The sequence below is a fragment of the Stomoxys calcitrans genome, chromosome 3, assembly GCF_963082655.1.
Source record: "Stomoxys calcitrans chromosome 3, idStoCalc2.1, whole genome shotgun sequence".
Taxonomy (NCBI): Eukaryota; Metazoa; Arthropoda; class Insecta; order Diptera; family Muscidae; genus Stomoxys; species Stomoxys calcitrans.
In genome coordinates, this window is record NC_081554.1 from 9,739,880 (window position 1) to 9,755,097 (window position 15,218).

The following is a 15,218-nucleotide window of genomic DNA, read 5'->3' on the forward strand; positions in this document are numbered from 1 at the left end:
CTCTCGCTCATTCTTTACCGAAATGTCTCTGTCATTGCATTTATCTTTTCATGTATAAGTATTCATATTTGTATTTGTGTATAAATATGCCACAACGAATGCTGCAAGATAACGAAACACTTTTATATTGAGAATGTTGGTGTGTGTGTGATTGTGTGTGTGGGTGGGTGGTTGTTTGTTGGAATGATCTTTATTCATTTACCTTCTGCATTTGAGATTGTATGTGTGGGTGGTTGGGGGTTGTGCATGTGCGTTTTTATGCTGTGCTGTGAGAGAGTGTTTGTGAAATTTGAATGTTATGATATCTAAAATGTCATTTATGTCACAATTTGCATATTCCATGCGAATGATTGACATTTTCAGAGCAATCGTTCAAATGCTGTACAACAATGCTTCACAATGCAAGGTTTCTCTCAAATGCTATGTGTGTTCGAAACAGTAATGAGCAAAATGTTTCTTAATTTGGAAAATTAGTTTTTTTTTTATAGGGAAATGTTAGGGCATTAACAACAGTCAAAAAAAGAATTGTTGGATGAAGGGTAGAGTGAGGAGTTATTGCTGTAGCAGTGTGTTGTGTTTTATATATCGTCTGCTTGATTCTGCTCAATATCCAGATTCAGGAGCTCTGCGACTAAGGTGGTATGCGTCCATGAGGTTCTGAATTAAAGTGAGTTAGTACTGATTTCACATTGGCATCAATCCTAGCTCTGTAGGAGTTGAGGCGGTTGCATTTGCCGAAACGTAATTGCGCCAGTACTACTCTGGTTTACAGAGGGTGGTTGATCTTCACCCGATAGCTATTCGCCGAATTTGCTTCCTTGTCTGCATGAATGTTGTCTAAACAATCTTAATGTGCCCTCATCTAGAGGTATTGGTGTGTGAGGGGTTGTAGAACTAGTGTGGTATTGGGTGTATGGTATAAGGTGTTGAAAAAGGAAATTCGATATTGTGGGAGAATTGACAAAGGGAATTGCAAAAAATTAGTTCAGTCCGATTAAAGTTTAAGCTCAATGAGGAAATTATAGCAGAATTAAAATTGTGAATGGGAAGGTGGAAGGGGGTTTAAAACTAGGATACGATAGCAGAGGTAGGGGAAAGAAGTGTGATTGGGGAAGAAAAATGGAAATTAGGATAGAGAGAGAGATGGATAAACTGTCATTAAGAACGTATATGGGATATGAAGTAAGGGTTGGAACCTTATAGGGGGAATTGTAAAAGGAGTGGTAGGGAGAAATTGTTAGAGGAGTAGTTGGATCAGTCGTTGGTGGAGCGGGATGTGGAAGAGTGATATGGTAGAGGGCATTGTAATTGGAAAGTTGGATAAGGATGCGTAGTGGGAAGTTGGATCGGAAGAGGGATGATAAATGAGAGTGGATTAATAGAGGGAATTGTCGAAGGAGCGACAAAAGGGAATGGAAAAAGCAATTGCAGGAGGCTTGAATAAAGAGGTAAATGTCGGAGTGGGGGAGAAGGTGGGGGAAGAATGAGCAGTTGGATTGGAAGTGGAAGAATATTGTGAGGGATGGGAGTGGAGGGGAAGAAGAATGAAGACTGGTATGGAGATTGGGGTGGGTTTCGTGTGAATGTGCCGAATAGGAAGAGGGATAAGAAAGTGAAAGTATATTGAGAAATGGAAGGCGGAGCCTAGGAAGGAGAGGGAGGGTTAGTGGATGGGGAGTGGTAGGAAGAGTGGAAGTTTGAATGGATGAGGGAGTGAGAGGGTAAGTGGATGAAGGAGAAGTGGAGGGAGGAGTGGCAGGGTGAATGGATGGCGAGGTGGGACAGTAAGTGGATGGAATAGTGGAGGGGGAGTGGAAAAAGGGGAAGTGGAGGGTGTAGTGGAAGAGAGAGAGGTAGTAGGAGAAGAAGGGTGAGAGCATCGGAGAGTGGGAGGTTAAGTGGATGGAGGAGGGGGAAGGGAAGGGTAAGTGTACTGAAGAGTAGAAGGGGGAGTGATAGGAGGAGTGGAAGGGGAAGTGGTGAGGGATGTGAAAGGAGGAGTATCAGGGGCTGAAAAGGGGGAGTGGTAGGGGAAGTGGTAGGAGAAGCGGTAGGAGGAGTGGAAGGGCGAGTGGTGGATCTGTGGAACGAGGATTGGTCGATGGCGTGTAAGGTGGATTGGTGGGGGATGTAGACGGAGAAGTGGCAGGGGGTGCGAAATGGCAGGAGAAGTTGAAGTGGATAGATTAGTGGAAGGGGGATTAGTAGGAGCAGTGGAAGGTTGAGTAGACGTGGAAGGGGGAGTGGTAAGAGGAGTGGAAGGGTGAGTGGATATTGTAGTGAAAGGGCTAGTGGTAGTGGATGTGGTAGGGGAAGAAGGAGTAGGAGGGTAAGTGGTTGTAGGAGTGGGAGCGGGTGTGGAATAAGGAGTGGGAAAATATGTTGACGCGGAGTGGGAGGCGGAGTGGGAGGCGGAATAGAAGGGGAAGGAGAATGGAATGCGGTGTGGGAGGCGGAGTGGGAGGCGGAGTGGGAGGCGGAGTGGGAGGCGGAGTGGGAGGCGGAGTGGGAGGCGGAGTGGGAGGCGGAGTGGGAGGCGGAGTGGGAGGCGGAGTGGGAGGCGGAGTGGGAGGCGGATTGGGAGGAGGAGTGGGAGGCGGAGTGGAAGGGGGAGTGGAAGGGGGAGTGGAAGGGGGAGTGGAAGGGGGAGTGGAAGGGGGAGTGGAAGGGGGAGTGGAAGGGGGAGTGGAAGGGGGAGTGGAAGGGGGAGTGGAAGGGGGAGTGGAAGGGGGAGTGGAAGGGGGAGTGGAAGGGGGAGTGGAAGGGGGAGTGGAAGGGGGAGTGGAAGGGGGAGTGGAAGGGGGAGTGGAAGGGGGAGTGGAAGGGGGAGTGGAAGGGGGAGTGGAAGGGGGAGTGGAAGGGGGAGTGGAAGGGGGAGTGGAAGGGGGAGTGGAAGGGGGAGTGGAAGGGGGAGTGGAAGGGGGAGTGGAAGGGGGAGTGGAAGGGGGAGTGGAAGGGGGAGTGGAAGGGGGAGTGGAAGGGGGAGTGGAAGGGGGAGTGGAAGGGGGAGTGGAAGGGGAAGTGGAAGGGGGAGTGGAATGGTGAGTGAATGGGTGAGTGAATGGGTGAGTGGTTGGGTGAGTGGGTGGGTGAGTGAATGGGTGAGTGAATGGGTGAGTGGTTGGGTGAGTGGTTGGGTGAGTGGTTGGGTGAGTGGTTGGGTGAGTGGTTGGGTGAGTGGTTCGATGAGTGGTTGGGTGAGTGGTTGGGTGAGTGGTTGGGTGAGTGGTTGGGTGAGTTGTTGGGTTAGTGGTTGGGTGAGTGGTTGCGTGAGTGGTTGCGTGAGTGGTTGCGTGAGTGGTAGAAGGTGTGGAAGGGATAGTGGAAGAAGGAAAGGGAGAGTAAGTGGATGGAGGAGGAAAAGGGCGAGAGGAAGGGGGAGTGCTAGAGGGAGTGGAATGGGGATTGGCAGGGTTAGTGGAAGGGTGAATGGAAAGGGAAGTAGAAGGGAAGTGGTAGGAGGAGTGGAAGGATGAGTGGATTGGTGGGTGGATGGGTGTGTGAGTGGTTGAATGAGTGGTTGGGTGAGTGGATGGTTGAGTGGATGGGTGGATGGATGAGTGAGTGGATGGGTGAGTGGATGGGAGTATAATCACAGTCTAAGATGATATAGATTTTACTATTTGCTTTTTTCGGATCACATTTCGGAACAGGCCCATATAAGTTTACCGCCAAGTATGAGGTACGTATTTTTAAGAATTTAGCTTCAAACTTTACTCCCAACCTTCCTTGGAGGCCGCCCTAGCAAAGAGGCTTGCATGGTCGCCTACGACGCTGAACGCCTGGATACGAATCCTAGCGAGAACATCAGAACAAATTTTTTAGCGGTGATTTTCCCCTCCTCTTAAACATTTGTGAGGTACTTTACCACAACTTCTACCCAAAGAGGTGCCTCACAACGGCACACCGTTCAGACTCGGTTATAAAAAGGAGACCCCTTATTATTGAACTTAAAATTGAATCGGACAGCACTCACTGCCATGGGATTTATGGGCAAATTAACATTTTCCAACCTTCCCTGCAAAAAATTATGAACCTTCATGTCCTTATCTGAAAGTCTTTGAGTTTACGTATTTTCAGTATCCTGCAATAGGATCCATATCATGTCCTCACTTATATTCCTCACTGTGACACTGTCAGAGCCATGACAATGGCATTCCAATGCATTTGCATGTGCAGTTTTGCCAACACTTTAGCCAAGGTGCTGAGCGGTTGGTGATGTAAAGTTAACTCCTGCCCAACCTATCTTTAAGGATTTCACTCAGAATTTGGATTTGTGTCAGTATAAATCCTTTTGATTGTGAAATTTATATATTCATACGCAACAATGGATTTCTTTTACTTTGTTATATTTATTCATTTGTTTACTTATATTTTGCCAGGCAATGCTTGCCATGTTGTCTTGCGAGAGAATTTGTTTTTTTTTTTTTACAATAAATGCCAATGCATGTATGGCTCACTTGGCTCCTTTTCACCCTGGGGCAAATCCTTCAGATATTCTATGGTAAATCATTCTGCATTCCTAGAGATGATTGCATTGCATACAAATAAATTTAAACAAAAAAAAAATAAAATTCAAAGCAATTCTAGACTTGTTTTAAAATTGCTTTCATTTGATTTGCTAGGGCTTTCAAAAAGGTAAAGCAAAGTCTAAACACAAGCAATCCAATATTTTTATGACATTGATGATTGAGAAAGGCGCAGAAGGTTTTCAAACTTATTTCTTGGGAAAATATATAGAAATTATTTTATTATTCGTATGGTAAATAAAAGCATTATGATATTTACACAAGGGTAAGCAACTATTAGGTAGATGGAATTTGTAGTCGCTTAAGTATGGGATGGCAGGAATACAGCCTAGAAAAGAACGTGTTTTTGTGGGTCTTGAAAAACATTCCCAAAATACATCTCTCGGGCAAAAATGGTTTGGAAATCGGAATTTTTTTTGTAAAGTTGCTGTGGAGCCTACAAATATTGTAAGGTGGAAAAGTTTTTTGATTGGGTTAAGGGACATGTGGAGTAAAAAAACCAGGAAGGGAAGAGGTTTCCGATCGGATACCTTAGATGAACCTTGAAGTCTAGTGCGAGGCACTGCTGCCATCGGCACAGTCTTGGATTGACGGAACCCTAGTATTGTCATCTGGAAGATCATATTACACGGATGGATCAAAGCTAGAGGACAGAGTGGGCCTGGTGGTTTACATTGAGAACCCAGGGACTGAGATCTGTTTTAGTCTGCCTGAACATAATATGGTCCAGCAGGCGGAGATCCGAGCGATCACAGAATGCGTGAGGTGGTGTGGTACTAACGCGGGGACGTCGAGTATGAACATCTTTAAGGACAGTAAACATGTTTAAAAACAATAACAACCAGGAGGTGCCGAGCCATTCCGGAGTAAGGGGGATAGAAAGGGCAGACAATATGGCAGTGAAGGCCAGAGAAGTGCTGTCAATAAACTTGGTTAACCCGAAGCCTTTCGGGTCGACGCAGCCCGAGTTAAGGGAGTTGGCGACGAATGCTCATGCAACATTGTGGAACAGCGAAACGGTCGGTAGGACAGCGAAAATCCTATGGGGGATCCAGATCGTCAGAAGACTATTGGTATCATAACGGGACACATAGGACTACAAGCTTACTTATGTAAAATGTTATGTTATGCATGTGTAGGACATGCGGGGAAGATGATGAGACGTTGGAGCAACCTTACCTAAAAAAAACATTTGCCCAATTGGGAGATCTAGGCTTTGGAATTTTCTGAACTCAAGGGTTTTTTTCAATATTTTTAAAATCGGACCACAACTGAAGATTTGGCAACCCGAACAATTTTTCGAAATGCCGATGTTACCAATTCTAGGGGCCTACCGAGAGGCGCCCGGACCATGAAATTTTGCACACGATCTCGATAAGACCTCAACTCAGACCATTTAAAATTTCAAAGATATATCTCTACCCCGTTCCTCCCACTATGCGACAGTGGCCCCAGTGTCTTTAAGATCGCGATAATCTATCGCGCTGCATACCCCTCTTTTCAGACCCCAGGGATCCAAAGAATACCTAAAGTTAGGGGAATACCGGGTTCCTGACTTCCTCAGTCTTAGCCCGATCTGAAGTACAGCCACAACCGACATAAATATGCACGGACCATGAGTATGACCTGGCAGCATGTCTTTCGGGGTACTTGTTCTTGCGCCAAAGATCAAAATTGCCGAAGTATTTCGATCATCCTATGGATCATCCTACGAATCGTTCTACTGAGAGCAGAGTCCGCCCGGAGCTAAATTACATACCTAACCCCTTCATTCTTACCAACCATTTTACCAACATAAAATTTCCATAAAATTGGATTGAATATGGCATTCAGCGCCTATCTCAGGGCTCTCCTCTTTACCCCTAAGATCAGTTCTGTAGCTCTACCCTGTACCTTCCTGATCATCCTGTTGAAGGCCCAGCTGGCCAGAGCCTCATGCCCGACATAAGCCCCCAACTCCTCCCTAACGAGATGCAACAGGATTTGAGTGCATTCCGTTGACGTTCCTTTTAAAGCTCAGTTTCTGTTCAATAATCACGAAAGAAATAAGCGAACCCAGCCCAGCTTTATGTGGATGCTAAAAACCTTTGAATAGGAATTAAATTTGCAAACTTTGTCGAAAACAAAGACATTTTTAAAATTCTTGTGGGGAGGAGTAAACTTTTCTGGGGGATGCTTAGTCCATCCCCCAGAGTCCTATCTACGATTTCGCAAATTCCCAATCCTTCGTTACGTAGTAAAATTGCCAGTTCAGCCCTTCTGGGGTTTATCCCACAGTCATGACGTCGTAATACGCATAGACTACGACCTTCACCTTCTCCTCCTTTGGAGGATAATGAGAATCGCATTTATTTTGGGTTAGGTTATATTGAAAAGAGGGTGCAGATACTAATCCGCCCCATGCCACTATGGGCATACATCTAAGCCAGTAATCGGCTTGTTGTGTGCTCTAAATATCAAAAAAGTAACCTCGAAAAAGAAAATCTAAGTTAGGAATTCCGTGCTACTTACAAAATCTTTGATTGTTTTCCTTACCACTCACCTAAGTTGGTTCATGTCTCGTATAGTGTCCCCACCTAAGTGCCGGTATCTGTTCGACGCGAAAGTCGGCCAATGACAAAGGAAATGCTCAGCATCCGTAATAGGTAATTTGAGGTGGTCACCCACAGGAGTGGCGATAATATGCCCCCCTGTGGCATGCCTTGTGCCACTTTCTCCCTTATATTTATGCCATAGGACACACAATATATCCACCTGCTCCTTAGCATATGGTTTATCCTGTCTCTAAGGACCGGGTCCACTGGATGAGATATAAATTGGCCTGTGGTCTTCGAGCAGGATGTGGTTCAAGTTGGCCGCCTTTGGGATGAAAACTACACTAAAGCTCCCAAAACAAAAGCATGACCTTAAGGAGTCGTATGGCACACGGCCCTGTCTTATGTAACACAGCAGTATGCCATCCGGTCCTTTTGACATAAAAGGTTAACTGAATTAACCCCCAGACTATCTTTTCGCTTGTTGCCATGCAATCGACACTGTTTTAAATATATCCGAATGACGTCGTTTACGTCTGAGCACTTTTTATTACTTCTTTAAATTCTTTAAATTAAAATTTTGTCCATGGCGAAATTTTCCTAGAAGATTTTTCTTCAGGACAAAATTTTAATAAATATTGGGTTGCCCAAAAAGTAATTGCGGATTTTTTTAAAAGAAAGTAAATAAATTTTTAATAAAACTTAGCATGAACTTTAATCAAATATATTTTTTTACACTTTTTTCTAAAGCAATCTAAATGTAGCAGCTGATAACTGACAGAAGAAAGAATGCAATTACAGAGTCACAAGCTGTAAAAAAATTTGTCAACGCCGACTATATGAAAAATCCGCAATTACTTTTTGGGCAACCAATACTTGTTTAGGAAAAACTTCGTTGAAATTTAATTTGGAGAAAATTGCGTTAAAATTTTGTGTTTAGGAAAGGTTTTATAAATTAGTTTTCTAATTAGTGAATATTTCATTGAAATTTTTTATTTGAAGAAAAATTAATTGAAATTTTATCTCTAAGGAAAACTTTAGAAAAATTTCATTTAAATTTGTCTTAAGGAAAATTTCATTTAAATTTTGTCGTAAGTCAAAAGTGCATTGATATCTTGTATAGGTAAATTTATATTTTTAAGGAAAATTTTAAAAATTTTAGTCTTTAGTGCAAATTTCTCAAAAATTTTGTTTTTGGGCAAAATTTCATTTAAATTATGTATTTAAGAAAAACTTTATTGAACTTTTATCTTTGGGAAATTGTCATTGAAATTTTGTTTTTGGGAAAAATGTATACTGAACCATACATCATATTTGATTTTAAACTGCCTATTCAGCACATTATGGATATTTTAAGTGTCTTATAAACTCCTAATGTGAAACAAATTTCAAAAATTATAGCATATAAAAAAATATCATTTAAATTGAAATTTAATTCAATTTCAAATTCATCTTCGTTGTATGCTTCTCTGGTGCACAATTAAAACCTGTCTTCCGCATCATTGCCAAATTGCCTGTCTTGACGAAGTCAAAATTTGTTTTTATCCTCTAATTTCCAAGCGAAAACCCCGATTATAAGGCATTCATCTCGTTGTACGAGCCCATATAAATCAAAGGCAATTTATAGAAAAATATAACAACATAAAAATAACAAGAATCATTACGTGTAAGTGATTTTTTTCTACGTTCCCTCATTCTCTTTTTCTCCCTCACCATTTTTTTTGTTGTTGTTTTTAAATCATGTCTCACACATACTCATATGGATGTTTATGTCTATTTGGCTAATACACATAGCCAAACATATTGGCAAGCATTTTTATTAGGATATGGGGAGTTCGTGTCTTTTGAATCCGGAAATCCCCTAAACTGAATGAAAAAAAAAAAAACGAAAAAACGGAAAAGGTAGGGATTCAAAACACGAGGTTCGAAGCGACTTTTAAGTATCCTACTCTATGAGAAAGTCAATAAAGGATTTGTTCATTTTCAAGTTCTTTGCCTGTTAGGGCGAAGATCATTAAATTTGAAAATTTTTGTTTGTTTTCTCTTTTGAGACGAGTGATAGTGAGTCGATCGGATACTTATCATTCGGTCTAGCTCTTCTCCATCTTTGCTTTTCAAACAATGCTCAAACTAATAATATCTTGTACCACAGTGGTGATGTAGGGTATAAATAGTAAACAAGTAAAAGAGTGCTGAGTTGAGACGTGCTGAATCATGGGAACCCACCACCATGGATTCTGCCAAAAAATTATACAAACTAAATTTAGTTGAAGGGCATAATTTTTTTCTATATACCAAACTTCAGTTAAACCAGGATAATCGAGAGACCGGTTTATATGGAAACTATATCAGGTTATAGACTGATTTGGCACAGTTGTGGAAAGTCGTCACAGAACACCACATGCAAAATTTCAGCCAAATCGGTAAAAATTGCGGGTTGTAAGGGCTCAAGAAGTCAAATCGGGAGATCGGTTTATATGGTAACTACATCAGGTTATAGACTGCTTTAGACCGTACTTGACACAGTTGTTGAAAGTCATAAGAAAGCACTATGTGCAAAATTTCAGCCAAATCGGACAAAAACTGTGGCTCCCAAGGGCTCAAGAAGTCAAATAAGGAGATCGTTTTATATGGGAGCTATGTCAGGTTATAGAGCGATTCAAACCGTACTTGCCACAGATTTTGAAGGTCTAACTGAACACTACCTTAAAAATTTCAGCCAAATCGAACAAACATTTCGGCTTCCAAGGACTCAAGAAGTCAAATCAGGAGATCGGTTTATATGGGAGCTATATCTATATCTGAACCAATATGAGCCAATTGCAATCTCCAATGACCTAAATCAATAAGAAGTATCTGTGCAAATTTTCAAGTAGCTAGCTTTACGCGTTCGTGTAGATCGACTCAGAATGTCGAGACGATGAATATGAATATTTCGAGGTGTTACAAACGGAATGACTAGGTTAGTATACCCGCATCCTATGGTGGTAGGTATAAAAATTTGGTACCCAAATCCGGAGTGCGGTGCCCATGGGCGCCGCCCCACCCCTAACCCGCCAAATAGCAATATAGACCAATCAGCACAATATGGGACTCCAATGAATGGTACATGAGAATAGAAAATGAATCTGATATCCAATTGTGGGGCCAAGTGTTTGGAGGGCCAATCCGCCCCCACAAAACACCCGCAATTAGGACATATTTACCGCCCAAGGCAATATGGGGCTCAAATGAAAGGTACTTAGGAGTAGAATACGAAATTGATACCTAGTTTCGGCACTACATCTCCTGGGTCCCCCTCACCCCTAAAACACCCCTCAAGCAAAACTTATATCCTGGCCATGGCGAGTAGAGTACGAATTTGACATCTATTTGCAGGGCCAAGCCTCTGGGGGTCCACCACATCCTAAAACCCCCCAATACACTATGGGGCTCTAACGAAAGGTATTTTAGAGTAGAGCACAAATTTTTTATCTACTTTTAGGGCCAGGTGCTGTGTGGCTACCCACCCCCAAAAATTCCAATAATACGGAAATTTTTATTTACCAAACAGGGCATTTTTAACGACCATGGAAATATGGGATTAAGCCCAATCTGAGAGCCAATATCTTTGGCGTTGCCCTTCTTCCAAAATCCCGCAAATAGCTAATACACCAATCCTGGGGAATGGGAATTCAAATTATCCCCCAAAATATCCACAATCAGTTTAAAGGTATGTCCATCTAACATCCAACATTAAAGGAAAAAAATCCTTCGCCCGAGCTGTTAGACCAATTAGTACCATAAGGGATTCAAATAGAGCCATTTGGTATTAAAATACTGTACAAGCGAAATACATCCATCGCCTTTGACGATGTTAAAAAGCAGAATAAAAATATTCAAACAATTTTTTCCTAGTATTTTAAATATGGCGCAGCGAAGAGGGCATGTTTATCTAGTACAAGTATATTGACCGTCTCGGATCCGGATCCGAGAATAGGACTATATAAAGGGTATATAAGTTCTTTGGCCGATTCGGAACAAACTTGGCATGGATGTTGGAAGTCATAGCCGAAGTCTAGATGCCGAATTTCAGCCAAATTAGATGAAAATTGAGGCTTCTAGATGCTGAAAGATTCAAATCCGGGGATCGGTTTGCAGTCTGATTCGGATCATACCCGGCACTGATGTTGGAAGTAAGAACCAAAGTCGTTGTGCCAACTTGCAGACAAATCGGATGAAAACAGAGGCTCAAGATGTCAAATCCGAGTATCGGTTTGTTTAGAAACTACATTAGTTTGTAGACGTATTCGGATCATATTTGGCATTGATGTTGAAAGTCCTTGTGCCAATTTCAGCCAAATCTTAACCATAATGGCGCATTTGTAATTCCCAATGACCTACATCGATAAGAAGTCCCTGTGCAAAATTTCAAACGGCTAGCTTAACCGACCAGCCGACCGTTATCGTAATTTCGAGAGACAGGCGAACGCACATGTCTAGATTGACTCAGAATGCCGAGACGATCAAGAATATATATTCTTTATGGGTTCATAGATCAATATTTCGAGGTGTTACAAACGGAATGACTAGATTGGTATACACCCCTCGGTGGGTATAAAAAAAAATTTAAAAAATATTAAAATTTTTTTTCCCTAATTTTGAACCCCTTTTTACCCCGTGAGAAAATTTTGGGACAGACATAATTTTAAGAGCTACAAATTAATAAATCAGCTCAGCCCAACTTTCTCAGGGTTCTTCCGATTGTAATAATATTGTCGTGGGTTTACGGATTCTCATGCACGAGAGATTTCCTTATGACTTCCGACACTACTGGTAAATTCCAAAAAAATGGGTATGATCTGCATATAGCTCCCATATATAGGTTCATCCGATTTGGACTATATGCCAATAACTTGATCATTTGATCATTCTCACGAAGTTTGGCACGAACGATTCTCTTATGACTCCCAACACTACTGTTGAATTTCATGGAAATGGATTCAGATTTAGATATAGCTCTCATTTATATGAAACTCCCATATAAAGGGTGATTTTTTTGAGGTTAGGATTTTCATGCATTAGTATTTGACAGATCACGTGGGATTTCAGACATGGTGTCAAAGAGAAAGATGCTCAGTATGCTTTGACATTTCCTCATGAATAGACTTACTAACGAGCAACGCTTGCAAATCATTGAATTTTATTACCAAAATCAGTGTTCGGTTCGAAATGTGTTCAAATTTTGACAAATTTTGTTCAGCGATGAGGCTCATTTCTGGTTGAATGGCTACGTAAATAAGCAAAATTGCCGCATTTGGAGTGAAGAGCAACCAGAAGCCGTTCAAGAACTGCCCATGCATCCCGAAAAATGCACTGTTTGGTGTGGTTTGTACGCTGGTGGAATCATTGGACCGTATTTTTTCAAAGATGCTGTTGGACGCAACGTTACGGTGAATGAACACATTTCGAACCGAACACTGATTTTGGTAATAAAATTCAATGATTTGCAAGCGTTGCTCGTTAGTAAGTCTATTCATGATGAAATGTCAAAGCATACTGAGCATCTTTCTCTTTGACACCATGTCTGAAATCCCACGTGATCTGTCAAATACTAATGCATGAAAATCCTAACCTCAAAAAAATCACCCTTTACATGGGACCTACATCTAAATCTGAACCGATTTCGATGAAATTCAGAAGTCGTGTATTCCTAGGTGATATAGAGTGTCATTTTAGCCGGTACCGCCAATTTTACGGAACCTGGCATATGACGATAGACGTAATCGTTAGATCCTTAAAGCATATTCCCATTCTAACCCGCAAAACAAAACAAAAAAATCTCGTTTTCTAGCCCGAAGAGAACTGGAGTACATTTCAGATTCCCAAATGTCCTTCAAAATTGTCACCTTTTTGAGTTCCTGGGAGATTATACACCTTTCAATCAATCTACTTCTATCTATTCTCTATCCTTTCGGACGTCCTCCCCTTACCCTTAGGAATATTTTTCATTCCATCCTAAAATGCAACAAACCAAACGACAAAGAGAAATACTGCACTTTTTAAGATGAACGCTACAAAAAGGTACAACTCCCAGTATTAGAAAAAAAGGGAGCATAAGCCCAGCAAGCGAGTGATTAGGGTACCAGGGAGCCAAACCAGACCCAACCCCAACAAAAAAAAAATCACAATAAATTGTGTTAGCAGGTCCCAGCCATAACAGAAATACTTAACTTAACAACTCCAATAAATCTCGTTCAATTTGTCTGAAAGGCAACCAACAAACGAACGAACGAACGAACCAACGAACTCCTCGAATACAATTCTCACGTAGCAACAATAAAAACACAACACACACATGCAAACAAAAGGTAAAGCATCTAGAAAACATGCACATGAAAGCTTCAACTCACACTTGGCCACTCAACACAAAAAAAAGAGGTTCCATTAGAAACAACCCAAAAAAAAGAAAGGTTTTAAGAAAAATGGCAACAACAACAGCCATCAAAGAGAAACATGAGTAACTGGAGATGTTAAAAGTGTGAATACTCAATGTATTCATGCACACTTCTTTTGGGGATAAAAAGAAAACAACAACAAATCATGAGTATGGATATCCTGCAAAAACACACCTCATACACACTCACATCCCCACTTGCCCACTTGCCCACCCACAACCCATTGATTTATGAATGTTTATGTGTTAAGTACACACACTATTTGTATACAATTCTTAGCACTTGCCGGTCTGCTCTATATGTTCTTTGTGATATACTATGTGTTGTTGTTGTTGTTGTTGTTGTTGTTCGTATTATGCCAAATTTCCATTAAGTCAAACATATTGCAATATGTCCCTACAACTTGTTAGCTAAAGCTACAGACACATGTATTACCTATGGGCAGACATACCAATGTGCGGGTGTATAGACTCTGTATGGTATCACTTTCTTTTTACATCAATAAAAGTCTTTAAATAGAACGTCCCAGTAGAATAATAACAATTTGAGGGAACTTTTTGATATTGCACACACATCCCAAGCTTTAATGTGCTGCAGGGCATTATGTATTACTATTTGAATGTGGGGGCAAACAACCTGAGGAACGCCAAACCCAAAACCTCCCCCAAACGAATATGCTGACAGATTTGAACCGTCAAAAACTCTTCAGACGCTCATGTAGACCGATCGGATTCAAACGAAAGTTCTTTTGAAGCAGAGTACAAATATGAAAAATAGGGTCCTGGGAAAGGTCCCCAAAAGAGAAAAGGTGCTATACATGCAGTGGTCGATAAACAACACAGGTTCAAGGCCCACATTACCGGCTTACATGAAGTGCGATGGTTTGGGATAGTTGCCGTGGTAAAAGACATAAAGTTTTCTGTGGATTTGTGGTTTGTCGGAGACTAACTTGTCGCCAGATTAACTGCACTGAATGAGAGGCTAGCTGAAAGTTGAAAAACTGCCAAAGCAAAAAATGGCTTTGGCATAATCATTCGACTGATAAAAGATGATATAGTGATGAAATAGTGGCGCAATGGAAAGGAAACCAAAGTACTACCAGGAGCCATTAGGATTAGCTCACCGCTTCTGAGCTGACGGATTGGGGTCATAGACGGTTCAAGCCTCTTCTTTGTGAGCGTCTTGATGATAGGTGGAGAACGAAATAGACAGACAGTGACAATGGACGGGAGGACGGACGGGAGGACGGACGGGAGGACGGACGGGAGGACGGACGGGAGGACGGACGGGAGGACGGACGGGAGGACGGACGGGAGGACGGACGGGAGGACGGACGGGAGGACGGACGGGAGGACGGACGGGAGGACGGACGGGAGGACGGACGGGAGGACGGACGGGAGGACGGACGGGAGGACGGACGGGAGGACGGACGGGAGGACGGACGGGAGGACGGACGGGAGGACGGACGGGAGGACGGACGGGAGGACGGACGGGAGGACGGACGGGAGGACGGACGGGAGGACGGACGGGAGGACGGACGGGAGGACGGACGGGAGGACGGACGGGAGGACGGACGGGAGGACGGACGGGAGGACGGACGGGAGGACGGACGGGAGGACGGACGGGAGGACGGACGGGAGGACGGACGGGAGGACGGACGGGAGGACGGACGGGAGGACGGACGGGAGGACGGACGGGAGGACGGACGGGAGGACGGA

At 42.7% G+C, this 15,218-nt stretch overlaps 1 protein-coding gene across 1 annotated transcript in view; it reads right to left on the reverse strand.

The window, feature by feature from the left end:
• Positions 1–2,647: 2,647 nt before the first annotated feature.
• The window catches only part of LOC131995996 (tetra-peptide repeat homeobox protein 1-like), a gene marked incomplete at its 3' end in the record, with an annotated part of 42,356 nt that continues 29,785 nt past the window's right edge, over positions 2,648–15,218 (reverse strand). Inside the window, exons 2-3 of the mRNA XM_059365397.1 lie at positions 2,942–3,384; positions 2,648–2,725 (exon numbers count right to left, since the gene is read on the reverse strand). Of these exons, the coding sequence (XP_059221380.1) occupies positions 2,648–2,725; positions 2,942–3,384 (521 nt within the window). The remainder of the gene's footprint in view (positions 2,726–2,941; positions 3,385–15,218) is intronic.